This window comes from Peromyscus eremicus, chromosome 20 (assembly GCF_949786415.1).
Source record: "Peromyscus eremicus chromosome 20, PerEre_H2_v1, whole genome shotgun sequence".
Taxonomy (NCBI): domain Eukaryota; kingdom Metazoa; phylum Chordata; class Mammalia; order Rodentia; family Cricetidae; genus Peromyscus; species Peromyscus eremicus.
Genome location: NC_081436.1, coordinates 46,688,623 through 46,716,519, shown reverse-complemented (window position 1 = coordinate 46,716,519; position 27,897 = coordinate 46,688,623). Strand labels below are relative to the sequence as shown.

At 40.3% G+C, this 27,897-nt stretch overlaps 1 protein-coding gene across 1 annotated transcript; it reads right to left on the bottom strand.

Annotated features, from left to right (window-relative positions):
• Nucleotides 1-211: 211 nt before the first annotated feature.
• Tnfrsf11b (TNF receptor superfamily member 11b) lies at nucleotides 212-27,579 on the bottom strand. Its single transcript, XM_059247907.1, has 5 exons — nucleotides 27,350-27,579; nucleotides 9,214-9,580; nucleotides 5,406-5,597; nucleotides 3,647-3,871; nucleotides 212-1,970 (listed from the first exon to the last, which is right to left on the bottom strand). Exons 1-5 carry the CDS (start codon nucleotides 27,380-27,382, stop codon nucleotides 1,582-1,584), a joined length of 1,206 nt encoding a protein of 401 aa, XP_059103890.1. The 5' UTR covers nucleotides 27,383-27,579; the 3' UTR covers nucleotides 212-1,581.
• Nucleotides 27,580-27,897: the final 318 nt, after the last annotated feature.

The following is a 27,897-nucleotide window of genomic DNA, read 5'->3' as shown; positions in this document are numbered from 1 at the left end:
CAGAAATTCTCCAGTTTTTTGTATGGGAATCATCACTTTGGAGCTTGTCCTGGACCACACTTGTTCGTCCCTAAAGTTTTTAGCAGTGTGGTCCAGGAATCTGCATTTTAAACAACTCCTAGATGCTTGTGATGATCAAAGATGCACAGGAAAGTTGTGACTGTGTAAGCCCCTTAACGTCTCGTTCAAATAAAAACAAGAGGAAAAGAAATGAAAAATAATTTGAAAACTTTAATGATGTTATTTATATAGTATGATCATAAAATCTTTTAAATAAGGTACATTCAATTTCTCAGAGCATCTAATATTCAGATAATTTATAGTTCATACACTTTCTGACATTAAACAACTGACTATATAATTCATTTTTCTATAAAATGATATTACATCTTACACAGATAAAATTATATTATAAAAACATTCCACACTGGAAAACTGGCAGTATCTATTAGAAAACCCTACAAAGTTTCTATTAAAAATATATTTTATCTCTTTTGTCATAACAATAAACAGAATATTTTTTCTTTCTAAAATTGTCTTATACCATTTCTCTCTAGGATGATAATATGTACAAATCTTATATCTGAGTGAATATAAATAGCAATACTGTAATAGTCTTACAGCTATATTAGTAACTTTTACAGAAGAACATCGGCTTTCTAATAAAAGCCTCTAACACAACTGAAATCTCAAACCTATTTAAGTTAGAGATTCCCATATTTAGAGAGATTCAATGGAGTCTAGATTTTATGACTATTATTATTATTTCCAGTTGAATTACTGCAAGCAGTAATAAGAGAACACATAGTCAGTAGATACTGGGCCAGATACGACAGCTGGATAAACTATTGGGGATTTGTTGAATGTGGGAGGACATATCAATTCTTTCTCCATATCATAGTTTCTTTTAGTGTCCTGCAACAAAGCCAGTTATTGTTGGTATAAGGAATAAAACTGGGTGATCATTTTCAAAATAAAAGTATTTTGAATCAGCTTAGGTCCAACTACAGATGAACAAGAAACATTGGTGGGCTCTTGGTGGCAGTCTGCTAAATAAACTACTGAAGCCCACCCCTGCTTGTCTAGCCAAGCCCCTAACCCAAAGTAAATCTTCAGAGGGAAAAATAACTAACAGTCAAGCTTGCCTAAGACCCTGCCTATGTGATAAGGCTCGTGCACCTGATAAGCATTACGATAAAGAGAATGTAATAGACAAACAGCTTCAGAATGAAGAAAAAGACATTGGTGACAAGTAAGAGAGCAGAAGCCTCCTGATTACTCAGCCATGAGGAAATCGAGGAAGGGACCTATGTTTAGAGTTGTAAAAAATACCCTCTGCTGTCAATCAGCATGCCTGCCATTCTGTGCTGACACTTGGCTTTGCAAAGCTATAAAATAGTCTGCCTCACTTTCACTACTCAGAGTCCTCAGTGTTCTTAATATGGACTGTGGGGGCAGGAATCTTCATTCCCACCGTTGAGGGGAAAGGGATCACTGTGCCTTTTCAGGTGCCTGAGAAACAGTCTTCTCCTCCATCAGAGTTGGCCCATCCCAAAGAAACAGAGCAGTGACCATTTCTAGTTATAAACAGCTTATCTTCACTGCCTGCACCCGGTTCCCTATCATTTCCAAAAACAGCTTCTGATACAACCTGTACATAGTGAAGCTGTGCAAGAACCTGATGGTCTTCTTCAGACTGTGGGTGACGGTTTTGGGGAAGTGGTATGGTTTCAAGTGCTTGAGTGCATACATCAGGCCCTTCAAGGTGTCTTGGTCTCCATTTTTGATCCTCCACAAGCTGAGCAGCTTTAGGAGCTGCTCACTCGGTTTGCATGTCTTCCTCGTTCTTTCGATGTCCTCTGAGCCAACTTTCTTCCCAGGCAAGCTCTCCATCAAGACATAAAGCTGCTCTGCTGTGAGGTTTGCGTGGCCAATGTGCCGCTGAACACTGCTTTCACAGAGGTCAATGTCTGCACGAACGAAAGAGATGCTTATGTCATTCTTAGTCATCTAAGGCCCCAGACAGGCCCTCACACCATCTGAAACTTCATTTTAAGGGTAATCCTTTCCTGCTCTTCCTTAGGTGACTGAAGTGACTCTAGTTCTTTCTGATTGCTAAGATGATTTTGTTTTATGTTATAATAGGATAAACTACAATCTCTTTGAAGCACCCAACAACAGTCATGTGAGAAGCTTGTGGTTTTGACAGTGAACAATGGAAAATTACAGACTCATCACCTTCAGTTTTCAAAGCAAGAACTGCAACTTTAAAATCACAGCATTTCAGGGAAGGAAAAAAAGAAACCAGAAATGAAGTATTCAGGTTCTTTATATTATAATGGAAATTTCATGGGTCGGTATCTAACCTTGGCCCTATTTGGCAAGAGACATTTTAACTAGCCTTTAATAAATATACATCGTGCTGGAGAAGCACCAGAGTGTGGCAGACATGGCAAGCCCGGAACAGGAGTCCAAGAACAGCAAACACATAGCCTGGAGGGCATTTCGGCAATGAGCTTGGGCATAAACATAAGAAGGAGTAACTAATGTCTCTATTAACGACATGAGTCATTTACTATCTGTGAGCCTTAAGGCAACTCTGTTCATCTTTCCGGGCTGCAATGTTCTCATTTATAAAGCAGGGAATTGGGTCCCTTCACATACTGACAGTCCCTGACTTTCCATTTCTTTTTATTTTTGCTTCAGGGCTAATTATAGGTTCAAAGAATAATTTTGTTTTTGCCAAAAACACAAGAAAAGATAACTCTGCATAAGTGAAAGCACTGGCCTGTCAAAGGGGAAGTAATTCTCCTAAAATCTATTGCCCTGACTTCCCATGTCTGAAGCTTTACGGGGAATGTAAGGAGACTCTGTCAGATACTAGGGTGGAGCAGGGTAATTTCTGCTCCATGCTGTCTGCATTAGGAAAACCTTTCTTCATCTCTGCGGCATGTCTTCCCTAATGGTAACTGAAGTCAAACTCTTTCCACTGTATGTCATCAAGTGTACAGTTTATGTGGACTCCAGCTCTTTCTCTCCTCTTTGGGTCTCTTCTCTCCTTCCCTCCATGCCTTGCTTTCTACTCTCCACACTATTTCTAAAAGAGATCCTTTAGGAATCTCTAGCACATTGCTTTTAGCTAGCCCTTTCTTCTGAGAAGCTCAAATGCTGATTGGACTTCACTAATCCTCACCACAGGTGTTCCTAAAATAGTAATTTGGATGTATATATAGTTAGGATTAATGAGAGGTCATCTGCAAGACATTTAATGCCCCTTGGCAGAGAATTACCAATGACAGCAGAGTGTGAAAAAACGTGAAGCAAGAGCCAAGAGACCAAGGACTTTCTTCTAGGCAGACATGGCTGGAGGCTGAGGAAACAGCTGAGGAATCTGGGGGCAGAGTCCCACCATCCCCAGCTTAGTCCTAAATGTAAAAGTTCACACCTCTTCTTTCAATCAGTGCAGAGGTGAGAACGGAGCCTTCCTTAGCTGTGACAGGAATCCTGTCTACACTATCACTTGGTAAGAAATTGTCAGTTCCATGATGATTCCAGGAGGAGAGCACCCACCCCACTACTTAGACAACTTTTATGACAAATAGGTGTCTCTGATTGTTGGTTGACTCATTATTTCAGGAGATGGTACCTTGGATGATCTTCTTCACCATCTCTTGGTCTTTGTTTTGATGCTTCCATATCTTCAGCAGCTGGAAAGTTTGTTCTTGCGAGCTATGTCTCCGCATTATCCTCTCTACACTCTCTGCGTTCACTTTTGTCCCAGGCAAATTGTCTACGAGAACACTGAGCCAATTCGGTGTAAACTTGGTAGGAACAGCAAACCTGAAGAATGCCTCTTCGCACAGGGTGACATCTGTAGAAAAGTGAAAAATAAAAAGATTCACTGAACACATCAATTTCCTGCAGTCTTTCCAGCAAAAGAAAAAGACAAAGCAAATCCAACCACAAAATGAGTATGGGGGTTGAGTTTTCTGTGAGACAACATGCTAAAATGGGAAGTTTAAATAAACAACTTTCTTTTGGTAGCTCTTAGTAGTAAAGACTAACTGGACTTAATGTGTTGTCTAATGTTCTTTTGTCTTCCTTTGTCATTTTTTGGGAAGGGGTAAGTTAATATATGTGTAATGAGAATATTAATATGGATACACACAAATAATAGGCAAAAATTCTATAACTCAATATAAATATTAATACTTTACTAAAAGTTTACTTAGTGACTACTGGGTACCACAAGGTCAATGTCAAAGAAAAACCAAAACACAAAATCACTGCCTAGAAGGAACTTAAACTATAATCAAAATAGTGTTATTATTTTATGTGCAATCATGATAGGGTATTGTTTTGTGTATATTTAGCAAACATGTTGCTTAGCAGTAGAAATGAGGCAGGGAACTTAGAGCTGAGTGTTAAGTCATTAACCATCTACATTTATCCTAAGCAAATTTCACAATGTTTTTCATAAATATCAAACTTTAGAAAGTAAAGGACTTGGCATATACTAAATACTCAGTTGCAAACATAAAATGTAAGCTGAAATAAAAACAATGCTAAGGCTAATGCTAATTAACTCTTTTCATTACCCTTTTCACTCAGTTTATTTGTCAGATAAGAAAAGATAAAAGATAAATTAACTAAGATATTTATCTGGTACCACAGTGAAAAATAGTGGAAGTATTAGGAACTATAAACAATGCCTATGTCCATTCCTGTACTTCATGTTTCTGTGTAGCAGAGAGAGACATTTTGAGAGGGTCACGCTGGTTTGTGTCATTGCTTGCCCTGATGCCAGAAAGCACATAGTACTGGTGTGTAAGTCCCACCATGACTTGTTGAGATCAGTGTGGTAGCAGAAGGACTGGAGAGAGAACACACCAATCCCATCACCCACAGGGAGTGGTTTGGTCTGTATGTGGGGACTACCTGCGAAGAACAGAGTACAACCAAAGCATCCTGGAGCTTCCGTGCGATGAAGCTATGGATACGATTGGTCGTGAAGCCAAGTTTTCATTTCTAATTTCTCATCAGTTTATGTCATTTTGCTTATTAGTTGCCAGTGTATACCTTAGGTAGTAGACATTCTTAGAAATGATAAAAATGTGTAAGTTAATTCGATAATTTGAAGTCTGCTAATTTGGGCGCAAGCAATCAGCTTGCTACCACCAATGGGCTCTGCTGGATTTTAGTGTGAAAGTGTGGAAGCAGTAGGGAGAGTTGGGGGCTTGAGCTGCCCCTGTGATCAGGGAGGAGGCTAGATTGTTAGTATGAGCTTACAGAAACTATTAGGCAGGTTAAGAGTCAAGAAAGGCAAAATGTGAGTTTGTGTTCCTCTCAGAGGAGGAAGATATGCCGAGATGGTAAGAAGGCAGTGTGGTTTGGGGTATAATTACCTATTCCGCATTTTTGTGTTGCTTCTCTGTTTCCAGAACATACATTGTCATGAGATCCATTTCCTCTCTGAATTAGCAAGAGGCCAAGTGCGCTGCAGTTCGTGTGTTTCCTACAGGGGGCTTTCGACGACGTCTCATTTGAGAAGAACCCATCTGGACATCTTTTGCAAACGGTGTTTCGCTCCGGGGTTCCTGTGGAAAATACCCTGCAATTTAGCGCCTTCTTCCCCAACGCTTTTCGCTGTAGATAACGTCTAGGCACAGTTCTGAACTGAATTTTCACTTAGCTTTTACTGCTACCACATAGTGCAGGAAAGTTTCAGAATTTCCATTTTTCACTTCATTAGACAGAAATAACAAAACATCAACAGCCAGCCCCTCCGGCTCTTTCCCCTTCTTGTAATACCCACGCAAGGTTTTTAGTGCTGTTACCTACAAAATGCTCCCGAAGTGGGAGATGAAAAGAGAGGGGGAGTGGGGTACTCATCAGTCCTGTCTCTGATGAAGTGCCAGTAAGATTTGTCAACCGTATTCTTCGCATAATTGTTCCTGGGAAAATCATCAAGATAACTGCTCTGTGTCTGCTTTACTTTCACTCTTTGAAATCAGCACCCATTGAATGTTGCACCGTTAAATTCCAATCATTTCTTGCAGAAGTTCTTTCTCTCCGAGCTCTTAATTGTGAAACTTGCTAACCTTGAGAACAGCACGTTATAGCAAACTCTTGAAGGTGGTGTTAAAGTTGACTGCTGACTCACAAACGTAAGCCCAATGTTGAACTACATAATAAACAGACGATGTTACAACATTCCTTTACAGTGTTGAGTAAAGAGCGTGGCTAAATCTTTAGGATGGGTAACTACAAGGGTATTCTACTTCATGTTTTTAAGGCATTTAATACCTTTGAAGACATCATTGGTTATGAAAACTCAAAACCAAGAGACTTTCGATAGAGTTGCCACCGAAAATAAACATATTCAAACCCTGGACTCTATTACGCATGGACGCAACACACATTACAGTGTATTTGCATATGAAAATACCTCCATCTAGTGTAAGTTGGCTGAACAGATTTAAACTTCAGTATTCAAATGTAGATTGCACAGTCCAACTCTGGCTCATGCAAGATAACAAACACAAAGGAGACAAATGAAAGCTACAGAAAGTTATTAAATTTCATTTATTAAGAAGTTCCACCTCCTATTTCATTGTGTCTTCTACCCTTCCTGGAAAGAAAGCAGTAAAACGGATTGGTTCTAGTCTCATCTCCTTTCTCCTCCTTTATAAAAAGATTGATGATTCATTGACCTGTAAAAATGACAAAGGGCTAGCGGAGACAAGGAGGAGGAGAAACCACAGGCCCCATGTCTCCCATAAATGCTATTTTCAACACTGTCATGACATTGTCTTAAGAACCACCCTCACCAAACAAAGAGGAATTGGTTTTGGTTTGGTTTTCAGTGTACTCTCTTACTACATTCCTCCTATTAAGTGGAACCCCACTCCACACTAAGTTCTACAGTGTTGTAAGTAGAAATATTTAGGCGCCCAGTTTCTGCCAGCTTATTGAGAATAAATGACTTGAGTGTGTGGATGTAAGAATCCATTTGCCATTTGCTACATTATCGACACAGAAAGGGAATTTGTCATTATTCAGCTACATGTTTGTGACTTGAGTTTTCTGATGTCACCTATTAAGAAGGTCATCTGTATAAAATAGTTTCTTAGATAAACTTGCCTTTCCAATTCTTTAACAAGAAGATTCAAGAATGACAGATATAAAGTTTATATTTGTGTGGAGGCTTCATCTAATAACCTCTCTGAGTAAGCCTTCTTTTGAAACACTTTTGTGCCTAAAAAAGATGTAGCAATCTGAGCAATGATTTTGCCTCGTTGGTATCAGTAGAAACAATGAAGGTCTATTCTGGCAGGCAAGATGTGAAACACTACAATGATAAGATGAATTGCAATTCACTATGACAGCCCTAAGTAACTTGTCAGGAAGTAGAGGGCTGGCCAGCTGGTGGATATGAAGAGAAGATGAAACAATCTTGGCTTCAAAACAACAACAAAAAGAGTTAGCAAATATTTTGTAGAATAACATCACACGATCCCTCCTTCCCTTTGGCCTGGAAACCTCTTATTTTCCATGCAGAACCACCTTCCAGGTTTTTGAAAAAGCTGAATAAACTCTACCATGTGCCTTTGTTCTAAGTCTTCTGGCTACCTCTTAGTTCACCCCATAGAAATATTTCCATGCTTGTGAGGACAACCACCTTATTATTTCTGGTATTTCCACAATTTTCAACTTTTGGAGCTGTACTGTCCATGCTTAATTTCTGTATCTGTTCGACATAGCTCATAGAACTGGAGTAAGTAGACTTGCTTGAGTTTTTCTCCCTATTGGTTGGTATAGTATTGAGTCCCAAAGTGTCACACAGTAAGTGGGAAATAGCAGTTCTTTCTCCTTCAAATGCTCCATCTAGCAATGTTGCTATGGGCTCTCCTGCAGTGTTCATTCTTTTAAAGATTTGCTACAGAAGACGCTAAATAGACTCAAGCTTTTGTTTGGGGTTTTGTTTGTTGCCTTGCTTGAAGCATGGTCTCATGCCATAGCCTAGGCTACACCCTTGTTGGCCTCAACCTTGTCGTCATCCCTGGTGCATCTTTAGAGATGGGACTCCCCAGGCCTTGGCTGCTACACCTGACTTTGCTCTTTCTGTGCATGCCTTCAAACTTAAAATATTTGTCATCTAAACTTAAACTTGTTACAAGTAATGAACATGTACTAGGCAAACATGTACTATGACCTCTCAACCAGGAGCAAATTGGCTCTCACAATGGAGGGAGGCCTGCAGCTGGTAGCTAGTTGCTAGACACCAGGGTTGCTGATAAGCCCTCACGGGGCTTAGAGAGAGAGGCACAGGAAAGCCTCCCACAGGGAAAATGATCCAGCTTAAGTCAAGAGTGCTGGGTTGAGGGATCCTGCTTTAAAGTGAGTAATCAGAATATACAGGGATTACTCTTCCTTCCTGCTAAGTGAATGCTCTTCGTTTTCCTAAGCCACAAACAGTTGTAGTCTTCAGGGCAGCTTCACACATGTGCTAGAAAAGGAAAATGTGTTTCAGCTTTCAAAGTTTCTCACTAGCCCCAGCCCATGCTGCTGGGAACACAAGAAGAGAAAGTACTTGTTTCTACACAAGGACTTCCCGTTGGCTTGACAATCTGTTTTGTCTAAGATAAAGAATAAGCTGGTTAGAAGGTTTGCTACTGTCTTTATCCTCCCAAACATTCAACTCCCATGCCCAAAGGAGAACCAGCTTCATTTTTAATAATGAAATGTATTTCCCCAAGCCATTCCCATTTTTACATAATTAATTATAACTGCTCATTGTTAGTGCTCCAGAGTCTCATTAATATCAGCATAATTACTCTCCTGGTATCGATTAACATTTCTGATGTTTGTCAAAATGCCCTGTAATCTGAAGCTGTCCATGCCGAAGTGAGACGTGGTGGTGTATGTATATCAGCTACTCGTGGTGCAACTCAGACGGCAGGCCTTGAAAACAGAGCAATCTATCATGCATCTCATTAGGGAGCAATTTGCTACATTCGAGATTCCTCACTAAATCACACTGTAGTGGCAAAATATTCCTTTGAGAAAAGTCCTTTGGAAACAATCCAGATATACAGCACACAGTTAGCAGGTACTGTTATCTTTTATCAGGACAAGCCTACTCTTAACTAGCTACTGTCTGGTTTGCACGGACCTAATTGGTTTTGCTGCACATTGTTAACAGGTACCTACCAGCCTGCACCACTCCGAAGCCTGGCGGACAGCTTCTGTGCTTCAAGCAGAATTCTAGCTCCAGGTAGCGCCCTTCCTCACATTCACACACGCGGTTGTGGGTACGGTTGCACTCCTGCTTCACGGACTGCAGCTCCTTGCACACTGGGCTGCAGTACACACACTCATCACTGGTGTGCCAGCTGTCTGTGTAAGAGTGGTCAGGGCAAGGGACACACAGTGTCTTCCTTCTCGCTGTACAGTGCTGTTTTAGGTAGGTGCCGGGAGAACACTTGTCACACAGGATCTGACGACGGGTTTCTGCGTCATAATGATGGTACTTTGGAGGAAAGGATTCCTGGGTGGTCCATTCAATGATGTCCAGGAGCTAGAAGAGACACAATTGTTAAATAGAGTGGAAATGTGGTGGTAGTTCTGTGCAAAGGCAACATCTGAGTCAAAAATCACTCACTACCTAACCTTAATGCTATTCCAAGGAGACCCAACACAAAGAAGGTTTCAAAGCCTCAGCTTTGCTTCCCGTGGTTTCTGCCAATAGTCAAGAGGATAAACAGAAACAGACAAAGTGATGCACACTCATAGACAACTATAATTAAAAAAAAAAACAGAATAGAACTAATGATACTTGGGTACCACTGAGTAACCATTTGAGACATCATCATTCCAGGTCTGAGGATCATCTCTGGATTAGTGAGTGGATGAACTGGTCACTCTCACTTTGGCTACACCATAGTCACCTAGACTCCTTGTTAAAATTGAAGACCTCCAATACTCATGCCTGGAAGCAGTATGGTTCTATTGGTGGGGAGTTGGTCTTGGGAGTTAACAACATTAATGAACCAAAGTCATGTGTTGATTCTGATGTATGGAAAAAACCAACTAAGAACTGTTTTCTTACTGACTTGACAAATAGTTACTGAGCCTTTACTGTGGGCCAGACTCTTGTTCAAAGTATTCCAGATACAGGTCTAAGTTAAACAGTTCAGAAATTCTGTGTCATGACATTTACAGTTCAGTTAGAGAAGAAAATACATAGAGTAAAATTAAATGGAATATTAGAAACTAAGCGTCATTTTAAATATACATGGGAAAGCAGGTTAAGGAGATGGAAAACATGGAGTGGAAGATGCGGAGAGTATGATTGCTAATGTGGTCACAGTGGCTGGACTCACAACTAGATAATGGTTCTTTTAGTTTCCTTAATTATGACTTAATGATGAAAAGCAATAGAATAAAGAGTTGATGATGTGGGAAAGTACATGATTATCAGTGGCCATTCATAGCATGAATCATTCATTCATTCATTGATTTATTAATGCAACAGAGCCATGGGAAATGTCTACTAGGTGTCAGGAACTAGGAATATCCTGTAGAGTCACACATGAGTACAGTCTCTTTAAGCTTGCAATCCACTAGGAAGAGTCCTAGAATTTTAAGATTAAAACTTTCTCCAGCAAGCCTGTAGGCTGACAATCTTGTCTTGCATAGGTAAAACACATGCAGAAGGGGAAAGGACTGCCTCTGCCAGGGCTAACTGGGAGAAACATCATGGCAAGGATGCTTTTTGGAGGATCACCTGCACATGAACTCTGACTCTTGTTCTGTGTCCCCAAAGGTCTTCACAGAACACTGAAGAACAACTCCATGCTAATTACTGGAAACATGTTCTCAGAAGAAGCAGTGTCATCTGTGTGTGGAGAGTGGCTTGCTTGGTTTTTAAAGTTTGTTTTTGGGACAGGGATCAACACTGACTGTTTACAGTTTGGGGGACAGTGTCAAAACAAACACCTTTTTTCCCCAAACTCTGTTGCTTGTAGAGCTCAGGAAATGTCCCCCCGCTCACCACCACACACACCAGGGAAAAGCATGCCCAGCTAGAGAAACAGCATTCCCTATTAAATCTGTAGTTGCCAAGGTGAAGACTAGACCCTTTCATAAGCACACATTATTTAAATCTAAGTGACTCCATTCACTTCCCAGTGGAACATAGCCAGTATCTTAGACCATATGAGCTGATAAAATGAAAGGAAAAAACCCAAATACCTCCACCAAGATGATGTTTTTTTGTTTTTTTTTTTTTGTTTTTGTTTTTGTTTTTTTGTTTTTGTTTTTTAGCAGAGAGAATTTTTCAGAGTGCTTTGATGTGAGACACTCCAATCAAGAAGCTGAGAGCAGAGGAGTGCAAAGTCCGGCCTGCTGGTTCACCAGGGCACCCCATAACTTGAGGGGTTCAGATGAAAGCACGTTATTTCATTTCCCTGAGGCAATCCATTAGTTTGAAGGAAGCGAAGATGAAATGACTGCCTGGCTGATTGTTCAATTGAATACGCTATGAGACATGTTTTAAGGATCTGGTTCAACTATTTCTCCAATCGCCAGCGCTATGGCATGAGGTTTTCCTAACACAACACGCAAACCCATATGAAAACAATGAGACACACTTTTATTTTTTTCTATTGCTGTTCATTTTAAGTTTCCTGGAAAGCCACATTTGAGGGTTCTGTCTGCCTTTAGGAGGTCTGGCTCAGAGGTCCAGAGAGGCTGTTTATCTCGAGTGCTACATCCAGCCATGCTTCTCATCCTTGTCCTGTGCCCGTTTCCACAGAGGTCAAGATGCTCATTCGTTCATCAACATTGTGACGATGATTACTCCATTACTCCAATGTGATGAAGATGGGATGGGGAAGGAAAACAGTAACCACTCATATGCTTTACCCTACAGAGCCACACAAACACCACCAACTTAGTACTTCTAATGTGGAAATGCAAAATCGGAAATGCTCCAAAATCCAAACCTTCTCAACTCTCATGTAAGTGCTCAAGAACTTTCAGATTTTGTAGAATTTGGGGTTTAGAATTTTGCAATAAAAGCTGTCAAAGCATATGCATATATTCTTAAATCATTTTTAATAGTCAGAATCTGAAGTGGTTCAGACTCTTATCAACAAGAACACTAGTACAATTGGTATTTTTCTAGGAAGTAGACACGGTGTTGTTTCCCTGCACTGATACTGTGGAAAATAATCATTTCTTTAAGATATAGGGAAATTATGGTGGGAGTAATTGAGAAAAATGAATACACAAGGTGTGGATTTAAAAATTAGGGAGTAATTAGTAGGGACAATTTCCTCAAGACTACTGTGTGGAATTAAAACCCAGAAGGCTTTGAAGAATGATGAACTTGTTTTCAGCAAGTTGAATTGGACCTCTGTGCTTTACTTGGAAAAAAATCCACTTTAGTAAAAGAACAGAACTCTGTGTGGTCAAAATCAGATAGTTAGGTCTCAATCTTTGGTTAGCCCCAATTCCCACACAGAATTTCTGGACTCAGTGGCTGCACAGAGGATGGGCAAGATGAATAGTCTTTTCTTACTTCCTTTTGCATTTCCTGGAGCAATGAAAGATACGTGGTCCTAACATTAGTTGTTACTCCTTTGCCTACTGATAAGATTTAAAACCTAATAAGGCTTTACAAATAGATTCCTGTGTAATGCCATCTCCCTGAACATCTATAGAGGCTGAGACAATATATACACATGTCTGCTGAGCCTTAAAGTGTTTTTTATAGATGGGACATCTTTTCTTTTTTATGTTTGATTTGTAAATGAAATTAAATGCAACTTTCCTTTTTCTTAGTATTTCCTCTTTTGGCCTCTTTCCATTCCGCATCTAACTATTATCTGGTCCAATCGCCTGTACTAGAAAGTCATCTGTAAGTCCTACAGCCTAGCATTTCTCGCCAGTCTGGGATTTCCTTTGGAAGCTTCCATACTATTTTTCTTGAAAGCATAGTTAAAGTTCTATCTCTAAAGGCTTGTTACCCACTTCCATGTCTAATGTTACACCATTAAAGAATCTTCTGTTCCAAGCCTTACATCCTTTCTTATCTACCAAGTGTTTAGAGAGGATGGAACTGAGCGAAGATGGTGAGGAGATTTAACTGGCTCTCTGGGGTCTTTTCTAGCTTTATCATTGCTGTGTTCTTGGGTTTGGCAGTTTGGTGAGTAATGAACTAAGAAGCAAGTCTCCTTGTCTCACCCCCTTTGCTCTCCTCTATTTACCAACTTCTGGGCATGGAGCCTTTGCATACCAATCCCCACTTTTCAGGTTCAGGTTCACCTATGTGTTCCACCCCCCTCTTAAATGACAAGAGATTTGACTCGAGTCTTCTCTCGGTTTATTTGACTTCATGACTTCCTAAAGGACAAAAGAATACACTTCCTCTGGCAGGTTTATTTTTGCATTATGCAATACAGACAGCCCCATACTACTGAGCTTGCTCTCTGGTCTGCAGAACCATGAATGACCGACCCAGTGGGTTTCCATTTATGGAAGATTCATTAAGAGCATCCCACGCAGAGCCTGAAAATAGTCAGTTGGTTTGGGAGTTCCTTTTGTAATCCCCCGTCATGATCTTTGCCACAGAAAACTATTTGAGGACTGTCCAGAGTTAGCTAAACATCTGGTCAGTTTGTAAACCATGCCATTCTCAAGTTCATCTCAGTGGTTAAAGGAAACATCCAGGATACATAAAGTTGAGAGTTTCATGAAGATTGCCTGTTGTATAAATTACAAAACGTGTTTTAAAAAAATAAACTTTTCACATTAAGTTCCATTTATTAATTTTTTTGTCATTTTAGTCTTTTGGAGTCCCCCATTTTCCCTCCATTCCTTAATTAATTAGCTCATTTACCAAACATTGATTAAAACAATCACTGTTCTCTGTAAATTCAGCTAGACGTGAGATATGAATAAGCTACTCATTGATTTAAAAAAAATGGAGGTATAAAAGGAACTAGAGATGAAGGAAAAGACTGAACAGACAATCAGATCAGAGATTATAAGAAACAGTTGATAATAAGGGAGGGAAGGATAGATGAATGTTGGCTGATTTGGGAGGGAAGAGCTGGTAACCAAAGGAGCAGCTGAATTTTGAATCTCCCAAGGTAAGGTCTCCATTAATAGCTGAAAAGAGAAGTGTGAGTGTGCAGGAATAAAGAGAAGTACTCTAGGTAGGAACATTTTTTTTCATATGAGATACAAGCAATGATGCTAAGCAAATAGCTGGGAAATACATACTGAGAATTCAGGGCAGAAATGCAATGAAGGAGCCAACTTTGAAGGTTCTAAGCACACAAATGTCTCTAGGAGCCGAGGAAATGCATTATCCAAGGGTATTGTATACAAGCAGAAGATGGGAAAAATACACACTAACTTTTAGTATTTGCAAATACTTGTGAGATGAGATGAAGAAGAGAAAGTAAAAATGTATGGATATCGTGGACAGTTTTGAGAAGCATACAAAATGTGTCATGAATGAAGCTGTGAAAAGCATACAGCCTGGCAACTCAATGTGGACTAACGTGCACTTTCTGCTGGGGAGCTGGAGAAGTTGCATTTCGATTATGTTGACCGGGTTGCAAACTTAATTCTACCACTGCCTCGGTGACCCTGGGCCACCAGTTCCTAAAATGAGAATGATTCTGGTTTTTATGTTCCCCAAATAATTGTTTTCAAATCAATAGGAATATGGTGACCCTGGGCCACCAGTTCCTAAAATGAGAATGATTCTAGTTTTTATGTTCCCCAAATAATTATTTTCAAATCAATAGGGATATAGAAACTTCTTTTCTTCTAATGATCAATATCAGTTTTTATTTGCTTCTGCCCATAGGCTAGGACCCTCAACTTCATCTCCATTCTTGCACAAACTCTCAAGTTATGTGGCAGGAATTATGGGCCAATTCATCAAAATCACTTTGTGTCTTCACACCATGACTTGTTATTAACTTTCTGTCTTACATTTTAGGTAAATGAACCTTAGAACAATTTTGGGGTAGTCTCCTCTCAAAATGTATTTTTTATGTTTATTTCCTTTTCCTTTTATTAAAAATACATTCTTTTCTCATACAATATAAAGAACATAAGACTCAAATAACCATGTGGCATAGCCATGTATGTTGATTGTACAGGCAGTAGGAAATGAAACATTGTGAATCAAATTCATTTCTGGAGATATTTTGTATTTCTTGGTCAACAGGGAGTTGCACACCTAACATGTGCCTTCAAATTAATTGTCTATCCTGTTCTTAATGATCTCCAAAATGTTCCTTTGACTTGTTAGTAAAATTAGTTTCATATTGAGATTATAGATCACTTGGTAGAATGTCTGGCATGCATGAACAAATCCCTGTGTTCTATTCATAGGAAAGCATCAACCTAGGTGTTGTGGTATGTCTTGTAATCCAAGCAGTTGGTAGGCGAGGCAGGAATATCAGAAGTTCAAGACCAGTTTGGAGTTCATGGACTGTTTCTAAACAGATGTGTACATAATCATATACATACATACATATATATGTATATATATACATATACATACATACATCATATAATAAAATAATTGGTTTCAGTATCTTCCCAATGGTTACTTTCTTGGTTGTGCTAAGGGACTTAAGGCTGGTCAATGTTTTTTTCCTGGAAGATTCAGATAGTAAAGAGTTTGTCTCCATATTCTTTGAATGCTTGGTATGAGTTTATACAGCAAGTCTTCAACATATCTAGATATTTCCTCAATGCAGTAGATAGGTTGAATGCCTTCTATGTAAAACTCAGATAACTGGAGATTACACAGCATAGGTAACGTGTAAAGGATACATTGGCAAGGACATGCACACAACCTGCATTTTCTTGTCTGTAAAATGACAGGGATGAAAGCTTTGCTTAGGGGATGTTTTTTAATGCATCTTTCATTTGCGTGGAGTTTTGCAAGCACTGTTTCATTTGTACTTAGCCTCTGTGAACAAAGGCAATTCATTGGAGAGGCTTATCTGCTCTGCCAGGTCCCCTCCTGAGGAGTAGCCTGCTTAGTAATTTCCACACTACCCAGTGATTTGGCTCAGGGTTATGTCTCCAGGTAAGGAAGTAAAAGCAAATGAATTGAATCTGTTCATCTCTACATCTGTGCTCTGCTGCCAACTGCTTTCCCAGGCAAATGGGGGAAAGGAAACACAAGCAACTGTGATTTATTAGATGAATCACTGGGCCAAATTTGACGTGAGCTTGCGTCCCTTGAGGCTGAAGAACAGTATCCAGGTAAAATTTAACTTTCAATGTGATTTTTTTTCTTCATTTCAGAAGTTTCTGTTAGTTTCCTGAAGGCATTTACATTAATTAGCAGGATTTTGTTTGTGCTTAGACCAAGTCAGAATGGACAAAACAGATTTGCTTATTGGACTTCTGCTATGATGGAAAAGTGGTTAACATTTGACTGCTTAAACAACTTATAAAAGAAAAAAAAAAACGAAATAAAAAGTTAACATTCAAGAAAAAAAGAGCAGGAGTTGCAGGTTAATACAAAAGATGCATAGAAATCTCACATATTTGGGTTCCTAGATCCTAATATTTCTTCTCTTAGTCTTATACGATAATCACCTTATTGGAGACACAATATCAGTTCTGGAAAACAACTCTACCCACAGTACTGGCTGCACTTTTCCTGGGTTCTCAAAACTCAGCCTACCTTGATCATCAGCAAGCAGCATCAGACCTTGATGGCTCTCTGGCTACCGTCCCTCGCTTCAGAGACTGCAAATTGGTGGTGTATTTTGGTATGTTGATACTTCTGAACACAAATTTAAGATTACATTTTATTTCTATAATTATGGTCCTTTCCTGGGAAGGTAACATATTGCTCACAACACTCTGTAGATCCTTTTGATGACTAATAAAACCTATTGTTGTTTAATTAACATAAGGCCATGGGCCACTGTTATTAGAAACGTTAGAAAAGTTATGTTAGCAACAACATCAAATAGAAGTTAGAAGGAAAGGAAGAATCAAATAACATCTGTGTTAACTATGCAGTATTTGCTGTCTACCAATCATGTCTAAATAATCACACTATACATCCTATATGGTATGGAGAGTAACAGCATTTCATTTTATAATATTACTATATAGCAGGCTGTAGCCTAAGCCCTTTCTTCACATGCTACTACCCTTCATCCCCCGCAGCCACCTACAAGGGGATATGATTATCCCTATTTTAAAGATGAAGAAACTGAGTCTTAGAGAGTTGGGTGACTAATCAGAAATGAGAAAAATTTCATACCTTCCAGAGTTCAAACCCAAACCTGCTTGAAACTCACCCTTTAACACCTGAGTGTTCTTGCTAAAGTCTTAGGAGTAAGCGTCCCAGTCATATGAAACAGACAGACATGAAAGTAACTGTAACACTGTGGAAAATATAATCTGTGGCTTGTTTCTGTACTCATCTATTAAACTAATTCTCTCTCAAGCACCCATTGAGGCATTCACTCAAGTTGATGAAGAAATTCTCCTGAAGTAGCTGACATGACACTTTGGTAGAAAGACCTGTAAGACTGGAAAATTAACTACATGTTATGCCAAGCAGTAGATGCTCAGTAGTGCATCTCCTTCCATTGACCCTCCTTTCTTTCCCATCCTTCCCATTACATGCTTGATCTTTCTTCTCCATGCTTTCACTGTCTGATAAGCCGTAAGCTTCTTGCCTTATACTCTGTTACTTAGGAAATTTCAGCTTAGATTCACATCCAGTAAAAAGATCATTGCAAAATAAAATAGTGTCCCCCTTGAGCTAAAAGGCTAAATGGGTCCAGGAAGGAAAAAAAAGTATATGGAATCACTTTTTCTAAGGATGTGGCGGGTCTTATTCTGTTCATCCTTCATACCAGCTGAATGTTCTGGGATGAAGGTACACAAAAGCCTTTTTCTGATTTGCTAGTATTTTCCCCTGGACTTAGTGGCTAGGTAGTAGGATGTTCTGTAACAGAAACCGTAAAAGAAAAAAAATTCTCATCTGGGTAACCTTAGGGAAAATTGAATTTAGTGAAAACTACCCAACTTCTCTGCATTCTCAGTTTCTAGTCTGAATCTCTGAATCCCTGGCTTTTTATTAAAAAAAAAATATGTGGAATGTTACATGTGACATGTAGATGTGATAGTTGTAAACAGTGCAGTGTCTTTCTAATTTATATTTGCCCTCTTTGCAGACCTTAAGTGGGTTGACATTGCAGATGAATGAACCTCTACAGAGGAAATGTCAGCTGGAAATAATGAAGGAAAACATGGATTGTCTTCTTGGTGATGTCCACAGAGTCGGGTATTTAATTCAGTCAACTGCTAACCATCAGATGGCTGCTTTACTTTACAGCCAAGCTAAGGCTTTCTACAATGTTTGCTGCCTAGAATTTTTTTTTAAATATCAGCCAAATAGAGATCTCCTTATGTGTGAATCCTAACTATAGCTATGGTTGGTGATGCCCTTCACCGTGACTGTGTCTTAGGCATCAAATATAGTGGGATGTTAGCTGCTGAGTCAGTCAGGACCAGTTGGGTTTTATTCTGTGCAAATAAGCAACTTGAAAATCTCAAGGACTGTAATCAACACCAAAGGGACAGTTTTCATTTGTGCTATCATGCCCAATTGGTCTGTCAACAGTCAAGCAAAGATTCTTGTCTAGTAAGTAATGTTTGGAAGTTGTTTCTATGCGTGGAAGTATGAGGAGAAAAATCAAAAACTACAGAAAATTTAGTGTGCACCATTAGCAATAAGATGCTTGGCTTGGAAGTGAAAGGATCATTTTAATTCACCAGTCCTCTACCTGAAGTGCCCATATTCCCCTCCCATTCCATCTTCATTAGACTGGAACTTCCTATCAAATTTTAGAAGCGAGAAAAACTGAGAATCCTTAGGGGGGAAAAAAAAGAACACTAATGACTACACCATCACACAGTAAACACAGTAAACATCACTCACATCTTTACAGACCAGTTATTTTTTATTTCTTCCTTTTTACTGGACGTTAAAAGAAGATACAAGAAGCCGAGTGTGGGGATAGAGATCTGCTGTCTGTCAGCTGGTGTATTATTCAAGTGTAGATTTAATGGTCTTGCTGGGCTGCCTATTACCATGCTTAGAATGCCTGAAGGTTTGACATTTATTCCAAAGAGCAGTGTGCAGTTGTCAAGTACTTCTTTGTGAATATAGATTCAAAGAAAATTTTACTCAATGACTCTAAGGAGATTGCTTGTGACCATAATTACACCTCTTCAGTAAGTCCTGGGGGAATGTCTTGAACTTGGCTTTTAACTAAATAGAGAATGAAAAAAAAAACCCACATTGCCATTTTCTATGTATACCAGCTGATGACAAGAATGAGAAAATGTGAATGGTTTTGGTTTCAAGAATAATTTATGACCCTCCAGTACATGTTATGCTTTCTAAAGTTAGATAGCATTTCAAAAGCTGCTTCTTGGATGATTTCCTTGACTTCAGCAGAATTTCTTGATTTCTTATGTATGACCCATGGAGCAAAGAGAAACTTTTAACCATCACAACAAATGAGATTATTGCAAAATCTCCCTGTAATGTTTCATAGATAGACAAGTCTACTTGGTTTTTGATATTTGGGCTAGACAACAATATATAATCAATTCTTTAAAACCAAATCTCAGATGACAAAACTTGAGAATTATAGCAAACATTCCGTGTATCACCTGGCTCAGCGCCGTGATCTCACAGAGGCATAAATGGGGTCCCTGGCTAAACCTTAAAGATAAGGGCAGAAGTAAGGGCCCTTTCGTCCTGCCAGCCTTACTATTGAAGAGTGCTGTCACATCACTCTGCGTCTGAGTGCCCAGGTTATACTGCTGGTTTTGGCAGTGTTATGCAAATTGATGGGAAGGAGATATTGTAAGGAACAGACTCTTGATCCTAACATTGTCTACGGGTAAAATACCTAAGTTTTGAACAAGAAAAGAATTTTTAAAAAAAAGACACATTTGAACCAGAAAATAACAAAACTGAGTAGAAGCCCAAGATGGTGGGAAGATTGAAATCAGGAGAGGACAAGGGCCAAGTCAGGATTGGGAGCACGATGAAGTGGAGACTATGAAGAAGAAGACAGAGACCCAGAAAAGAATACGGACGAAACAAAGCCACAAGCAAGAACAAAGGTAAGAGAAAAACAGGAAGCAGAGAATGAACAAGGACACGGGACAACAGAGCAGCTACCTAACAAGAAGTATGGCAAGGCAACTAAGATTTTTTTTTATTTTTAATCAAAAACCCCAACAGGAAAGTTAATGACCAAAGGCAGCGGGTATGCTCAGAGGAGCTGCCTTGTTTTACATCTGACTTAGTCTTCTCACGGATTCCTCTGCTCTATTTTATGGTTAGTTAAGAAACATTTGCAGAGAGTGTTGCCAAGGCACAGAATGAGGTGAAGCGAAGGCCTGGTAGTTAGGAATTTTATTTTCCAAGATGGTGCACTCCCACTGTGAGGAGAATGTTAATTACCAGGGGCAGAACACAGTGGGGTTCTAATCCAGGGACCTCAAGTTTCAGTCAGGTGAGAACAATCTAGAGACCTCTACGATGCAACAAATAACAATTGCTGCACTGTGCTTTTGAAATTTGTTCAGACTGTAGATCTTCCGTGTTCTCCAACACAGATGTGCTTAGGAGAGCAGGTGGACATATAACTAGCTTTAGTTTAGAAACTGTCTGCACTCTCTCTTTTATATGTATGTTTTCTTTCTTCTTTTTCATGTGTATGTATGTATAGTATGCGCATGTATGTATATGTACTTGTATGTATATAGACCTATGTGCGTGTGCATATGTATGTATACATGTATGCAGAGGCCTGAGGTTGAAGTTGGATGTTCCTTTGGTAGCTCTCCTTGTTATCCATTGATGCAGAGTCTCTCAGCTTAATTCACAGCTTGGTGTCTTGGTTTATCTGGCTAGCCAACTTGTTCTGAGGCTCCCATCTCACCTTGCGAGCACAGAAATTACGTGTGGGCACCACACCCACTTGTCACTAGGTTCTGGGGATTCAAACTCTGGTCCTTGTGCTTTCGTGTTGAGGACTTTCCTCACTGAGATCTTGCCCTCCTTGTACATTCCCTATCAATGTACTGTCTGCAGGCTCAGATGCTTGTGAAAAATCACATGAACAACACACCTACCCAAGCCCTTGGGCTATTGTGTCACCTTACAGTAGGGTAAACTATTCTACTGTGCCTATAGAGCGCACATCACTTACAGAGGTCACATGAGTGTTGGGGGGGGGTACCACACAGCTTCTTACCTAATGTGTTGTAACACTATTCTTATCCCTTACAACTGTCTAAAAGTATTCCTTTTTTAGACTTTCTGTGCTAGTTATTCCAAAATATTCTGTGGTAATGAGTTCCAAAAACTAATTATATGTCACATAAAAATACCGTCCTTGTATCTATTTCAAGTTGGCCGAACCTCACTCTTTTCTTCTTGCACAGATAGTTTAGAGCTGTTGCTAGGATTTCCGATTCACTAGTTCCGGCTATTGTGGGTTGCTAAATTTTATTTTGATCTTTGTTTTCTTTTCTAAACATGGTTGCTACTGCTGCTCTTGTTTGCAAGACTCTCCTTATTAGAAATGAGTCTGAATGGTGCCTTACCCTTTCCTCTCTTGGCCATGTGAAATCAGCTTTCTCTTTGGTTCTCTGGGGTAACGACCTGGGTTGTTAATATTATTTTTATCTCAAGTCTAGGCTCCTTCCAAGGGCTGAAATTCCTTGAGTCTAATCCTCAGGAACTGTTTTTGAATCTTTTTAAATAACATTTTAAATGTATCAGGGAAAAACCAACTGTCTAATGGTTCAGTTTAATACCACGAGCCCTGTGTTCTCTGGCCAGTAGACAGCAGCCCTCCAGCAGTATGGGGAGCTCAGAAAGCTATCCAGCTCTGCTCACACTGCAACTCCAATGGTTTATAAATCCAGTTAATTGTGTTGCTTCCCTAAGAAAGAGCTTTCATGAAGGTTCTGAGTTTCCATAGTAGAAATGTACACAGTGATAGTTAAAATGTTGGCCAGATAAGTAGAGGGTTAGATTAATATTTTGAAAGCTAGTCAAGCCAACCGTAGGAGGTTAAACCACAATCACACATTAGGTGGGTAAACTCTCTTGGAACATCCATGGAGATTTCTGATAGATTACCCAGTGCTCTAGAAAATTTCACCATAGTCCATTTGACTCAGCGAACACGTGCATCATGATGGTGGAAACCTTGTGGGTACAAATGAGGAAGATGAAAATCTGTGCTTGCAGGGAGCCTATGTTTTGTTTAGCATTCTTTCCTTGGAGGAGGGCTGGAAATTGATGGGAATGTTTCTAAGGATGTCATGACAGTTGACATTAGGTATCCAGAAGAATCAAGAACAATTATGTGCCCCACGAGTCTTCAAATGTCCTGTTGGCAGCTAATGAATAACAAACTAAGTAAAAATCATATATATATATATATATATATATATATATATATATATATATATATATATATGTCACATCACTGTAACATTTACCTTTAATTGTCCACTTGACACCATGTAGAATCACCTGGGAAAGGTGTCTCAATGGAGGACTGCCTAGGTCTGACTGGACTGTGGATGATTGATTGTGGGCATGACTGTGAGGAATATCCTTGTTTGGTCTAACTGAAGTAAGAAGACTCATTCTGAATGTGGATGTCACCACCCCCAGGCAGGGGTTCCTGAACTATATGTAAGTCTGGAAACAGAGCTGAGCATGAGCAAGCAAGCCGGTGTGCATGCATCCATTTCTCTCTACTCCTGACTGTGGATGTGATTAGCTGAATTCCCTGCTATGATAGACTGCACCCTGGGATTGTAAGCCAAATGAGCCCTTCCCCTTGTGTTGCTTTTTGTTAAGGCATTTTATCACAGCCACAGAAGTCAAATGATGGCCGTCATCCGGAACTATATCGGAATTCCATATTGTTTATACAGGAAATAACTTTTTTCATCGTTGTTGTCCATAGTGGATTTTCCAGGAATTCAGTAACGCACACTTTGGTAAGAAATGAAATGAAATTAAAATGTTCAGCAAGATTGGCTCACCATTTTAGAAATCCAGAGTGCCAAAGCCAAGCCTGATCAGGCTTCTGGGTCACCACTGAGACATACCTGCCCTGCCCCCGCTTCATTCCTAGCTGCGTGACTGCGGTAACAATACCACATAAAAATGCCAACATATCATGACTTTATTATGCCTTCTACTGAAGCTTGTTTTATTATAAATCACTTTCCTTCTATTACTATTTTACAGTATAGTTACGCCAGGATGTTGATTTTATAAACGTTATATGTTTAGGCAAAATATATGTACACCAGATTTCATTTCAAGAGACGTGGAGGTTGTTTCAAAGGATTTACTGTAAAAGTGCCGGGAAGAGAAAATCGAATATAATTGAGAGCTCTGCCCTATGGAGTAAAACACAAATAATTTTCAGTAAAACACTGATAGTTTTGGCAACTTTGCTCCATCAGAGCAACGTAAGGGGCAGCCAAACACTGTTAGTCTAGGCTTTGAAAGACATATATTTTTTGTTTTGTTTTGTTTTTATGTACCTTAAGCACCCCCACCCCCCTGTGCCCCACTCCACTTCCCCCACCTCCTCCACCCCCTGGCTGCAAAGTACAAATTAAGGCTGAAGGAAATTCTCTTGGCCAATGCCATGCTAAGGAAAATAGTGTTTTTCACAGAAAGCCTTTATGCAGAGGGAGCATGTGGGCTGGGAGCTGTAGAGAGCAAAACCCGGAAGGCAAGTTAGTGAACAGGAAAGCAAGAAAGCAGACTGTGAGCTTAGTGTCCCTTTGGAAAACATGACCATAGCTTCTAGAACTTTCTGAACAAAACGTCTGGCACAGACTGCCTTCTTCTTCCACCAGTGGTACTCAGCAACTGTGGTTTTTAACCTAAGTAAAAGTTAAACCTAGATTGAAATTAGGAACTGCGCTGAAGATTGCTAGGTGACAGAGGCCAGGAAGGTTGCTATGGACACGGGACAGGATGCTGGGCAGGGCTGCCTGGGTGGAGTTGGGTTTATCAGATGCTTCTAGAAACCTTCGGACCATCCACATTCTCAAAAGAAAAGAAAAAAAAAAAAGGTAGGCAAGTTTATGGACTTAGCCACTGGGGAAAGGGGAGGAAAGACAAAATAGAAACTAAAAGTGAGAAACTCCAAGAGCGTTACCCCAAAGGAAGAACAGAAACATCAGGCAGTTTTCCTGAGCAAGGAACAGCTGCCTCTCCTCTCCCCTTCCACTCCCGTCTGTCATGAAAGGATGAATTCAGAGCTTGGCTTTGAGAAGTTCAGGGCGGGTTCTGACATTGCATGATGGATGATGGGAAGTTCTAACCACAGCTAAAGCCTAGACCTAAGCCAGGCTTGATGTTCTCTGCTTTCCTAGCAACTCATGGCAACCAAGAAGGAAGTGACTTGCTATGATGAATAATCTCTCCTTGCAGAACAGCTAGCTCACTGCTTGTCTGTGCTCGTGAGCATTCTAGGAACGCCCTCGACCATGGACCTATCCTGACTACCAGCCTATCTTCTGCTCTCACGGAAGAATGTGGAATATACTTTGTTACGTGGTTTTCCATCTCTCGCTCGGATGTCTTGATTTCATCTCCAGCGACAGTATACCCCATTAATCCCTCAAGGTGAGATTAAGAGGCTGTCCCTTCCTCCTCTGTGTATCGTCAGAGTATACGTCTTATACATAGATGGTTCTGGAGCACCCTTTAGCTATCTGTTACCACACAGGGAGTGCTAATGACAAGTGGAGACTTCAGAGTGATTGTCTTAATGGATGCTTATCCCAGGCTGTAGAAGAGAGGAACTCCAGAGGGAAGAAACACAGCCACTGTTGTTCTCAGGCAAATGGTGTGTGGGCATTTGAACTGGGTCTAGTGGAGAACCACCGTGCTGCAGCTTCCCTTATGAGCTCATAGGAGGTTATTTTGTTTTTGATTTTGTTTTTGTTTTTTAAATTCCCCAATCATCTGGGGCTTCCTGTTTTGTAATTGTTATTACATATGTAATACACGACCCACATCTGCCTCTTCCAATAGGCTATTAGGTCCAGAAGGCAGGAAGGATGTCTACCTGGCTACTCACTTTGTTCCCAGTATCTATCTAGTGGGATGCGTCACACAAAGAACTAAATATCTGTAGCGCTTCTGGTTCCTACAGCCAGGCCTCTCTTTATACTAAGGGGAATTTAGCCATTTTGCATGCAAGTACAATATGTCCATTTCCCACCATTCATAAAATACAATCAATCTCAGCAATTAAAGAAAGAGCAAGGCCTTTCCTATTCATTTATGTATTTATTTATTCCAGGTTTTCTCTTCTGATGTTATATTATCTAAAATTAGTATCATCTATGCACATATCTCCTCATATAAACCATCTATAAAATAATTACCTTTTTACTATTTGGAAAGAATTATTGGAACAGTGATGAATCTCTGAGCAGAATTTTGAAGGGAGCCAACGTGAAAAATACATAAAATCCATATATAAACTTTAAGTACAAGCAAAACCAGTTTCTGGTGTTGATTAGTCTGGGTCTGAACATAGCAGTAAAAGGGAGGGACACCAGGACCTTTGGGGGTGGTGGTGCTGATAATGTATTTGTGGATCTTTCTGCCAACTCACTAGTGCTCAGTTTGGCAAATGTATGTAGGCACTACCAGTTGTACAAGTTCTCAGGTGTTCTTTCCTCTTTTGATACTTCGGTTTACTTATTCTGTGTGTTAGTGCAGGTGCACGTGTACCAGGGAGTGTGAGAGGAGATCAGAGGACATCTTTCAGGAGCCAGTTCTTTCCTCCCACACAGGGATCCAAGGACTGAACTTGTGTTTTTAGGTTGTCAGTGCCTTTACCCACTGACCCATCTCACTGTTCCCAAAAAGTTTCACTTCTTAAAAAGTTCTCCCAAGTGTAACTGGAGAGATGGCTCAGCAGGTAAGAGAACTGGGTGCTCCTCCAGAAGACCTGGGTTCTATTCCCAGCACCCATGTGGCAGCTCACAAATGTCTGGAACTCCAGTTCTAGAGGACTTGATGCCCTCTTCTGGCCTCAGCCAGCCCCAGACACACAAATGGTGCGCAGACATACATACAAGCAAACTATATATATATATACCTAAAAATAAATAAAATTTTCAAAAGTTCTCCATGTGTCCAAACTAGTGGCTATATGCATTACATACACATACATATCTGCATATGTACACATGTAGTTAACATACTCGTGTATAGTCCCCTGCCCACCTTTTCCTGAGTGACTTTGCTATTATATAGGCATGTCTCTGTGTCCCTGGAGCTAAGGTGAAGATAATACAGCTTTCCACTCACACTGTGTGAGTTAGGGGTTGAAATTCAAACACTGACCCTAGTGCATCCCAGACACAAACAGTCCTTAAAGACAGACTTCTCTGTCTGAATTGTAACTGCCTGCGTTTCACATTCTACTGATATAAAGGGAAAAGATTTTTAGCACAGAAAAACTTCTACACAAAGTTTAACAACAATTTTCCAAAAGCCTAAGTTGAAAGGTTTTTTAAAGAAGAAAAGGAGGAAGGAAGGACATATACTATATTAAAGAGATTCCTTTATTTTCCAAATAGCATTTCAAAATAGGTTTGAGCCCTATTTAGGGTTGAACTTGATCTGGTTATTTAAGTATGTTCTAGAACACAATTATCATCAGCCTATTAATATTTTTCATACTATATTGACATTGAGAACTAGAATAATAAAACTTTTTTAAAATATTAAATTGCACAATTAAATGAGAGAATATTTTCTCTATGCCCAAAATGCCTATGTAAGTCAGCCTAGTGATGCACCAGACTATACCCCCACCCCCATCCAAACTGTTCTACACAAGTTTCAAAAAGTCTGCCCTTTCTTTCTAACATACCATCCGCTTCACCTGCAGTCATAGAAAAGTCAGGTCAAGAAAAGGCGTGATGCACCATACAAAATATAAGTCAGCAAATAAATAAGTGAAATAAGATGGGTAAAACCAAACAAAAAGTCTTAGTCTCCTCCTGCTGTCTCTCTCTCCCCTCCACATAAACTCAGCAGAAACTTTTCATGGCAAAGCCACTCATCCTCCAGAGCAGCCTTGTGTAGCTAGAAAAAGGGGTTTGGAGAGAGCCCGGCTTGGTCCCCAACAGCCGGAGGAGTTCCCGAACCCAGGTGGCCAGCAGCTTTCTGCCCACGACTTACCACCAGGAGTGAGCAGCACAGCCACTTGTTCATTGTGGTCCTCGGGAAACCTCAGGCTGCAGCCGCTGGGTCAGTGCTTAGGTGCGCCTCTGCAGCCCAGGCGATCATGACGTTTTATATAAGGTCTGGGCAACAGGAAGTATGCCCTGCCTTTGATCTGTCAAGTCTCTCATGTGGACCAACCTTGTACCTTTCCTTTTTAGGAACCCTGGGGCGCGAGTGGTAGGGGTGCCGGACGCTCCAGGGTTAACGCTTTAGGCGCCGGAGTGGGAGGATCCTGCTGTGGAGGCGTGGGGCAAAGGGAGGGGGTGGACTGACTTCTGTAGGGGGGGGAAGAAAGAAGCAAAGAAGGGAAAAGCCCCCACCGAGCTGTGAATCAGGCTGCAGCTGTCCCGCTGCGTCCTAGGCTTCCCGCCAGCGGCAGCCTCGGGGCAGCTGGGACCTGCTGTGAGAGGCTGGGCACACGCAGGGGAGCCTCTGGGAGCCTCTGGGCAGCCTCCGGGCGCTGGCTCCTCCACCCAAGGTTTCAACTACAACAGACGTCTGCC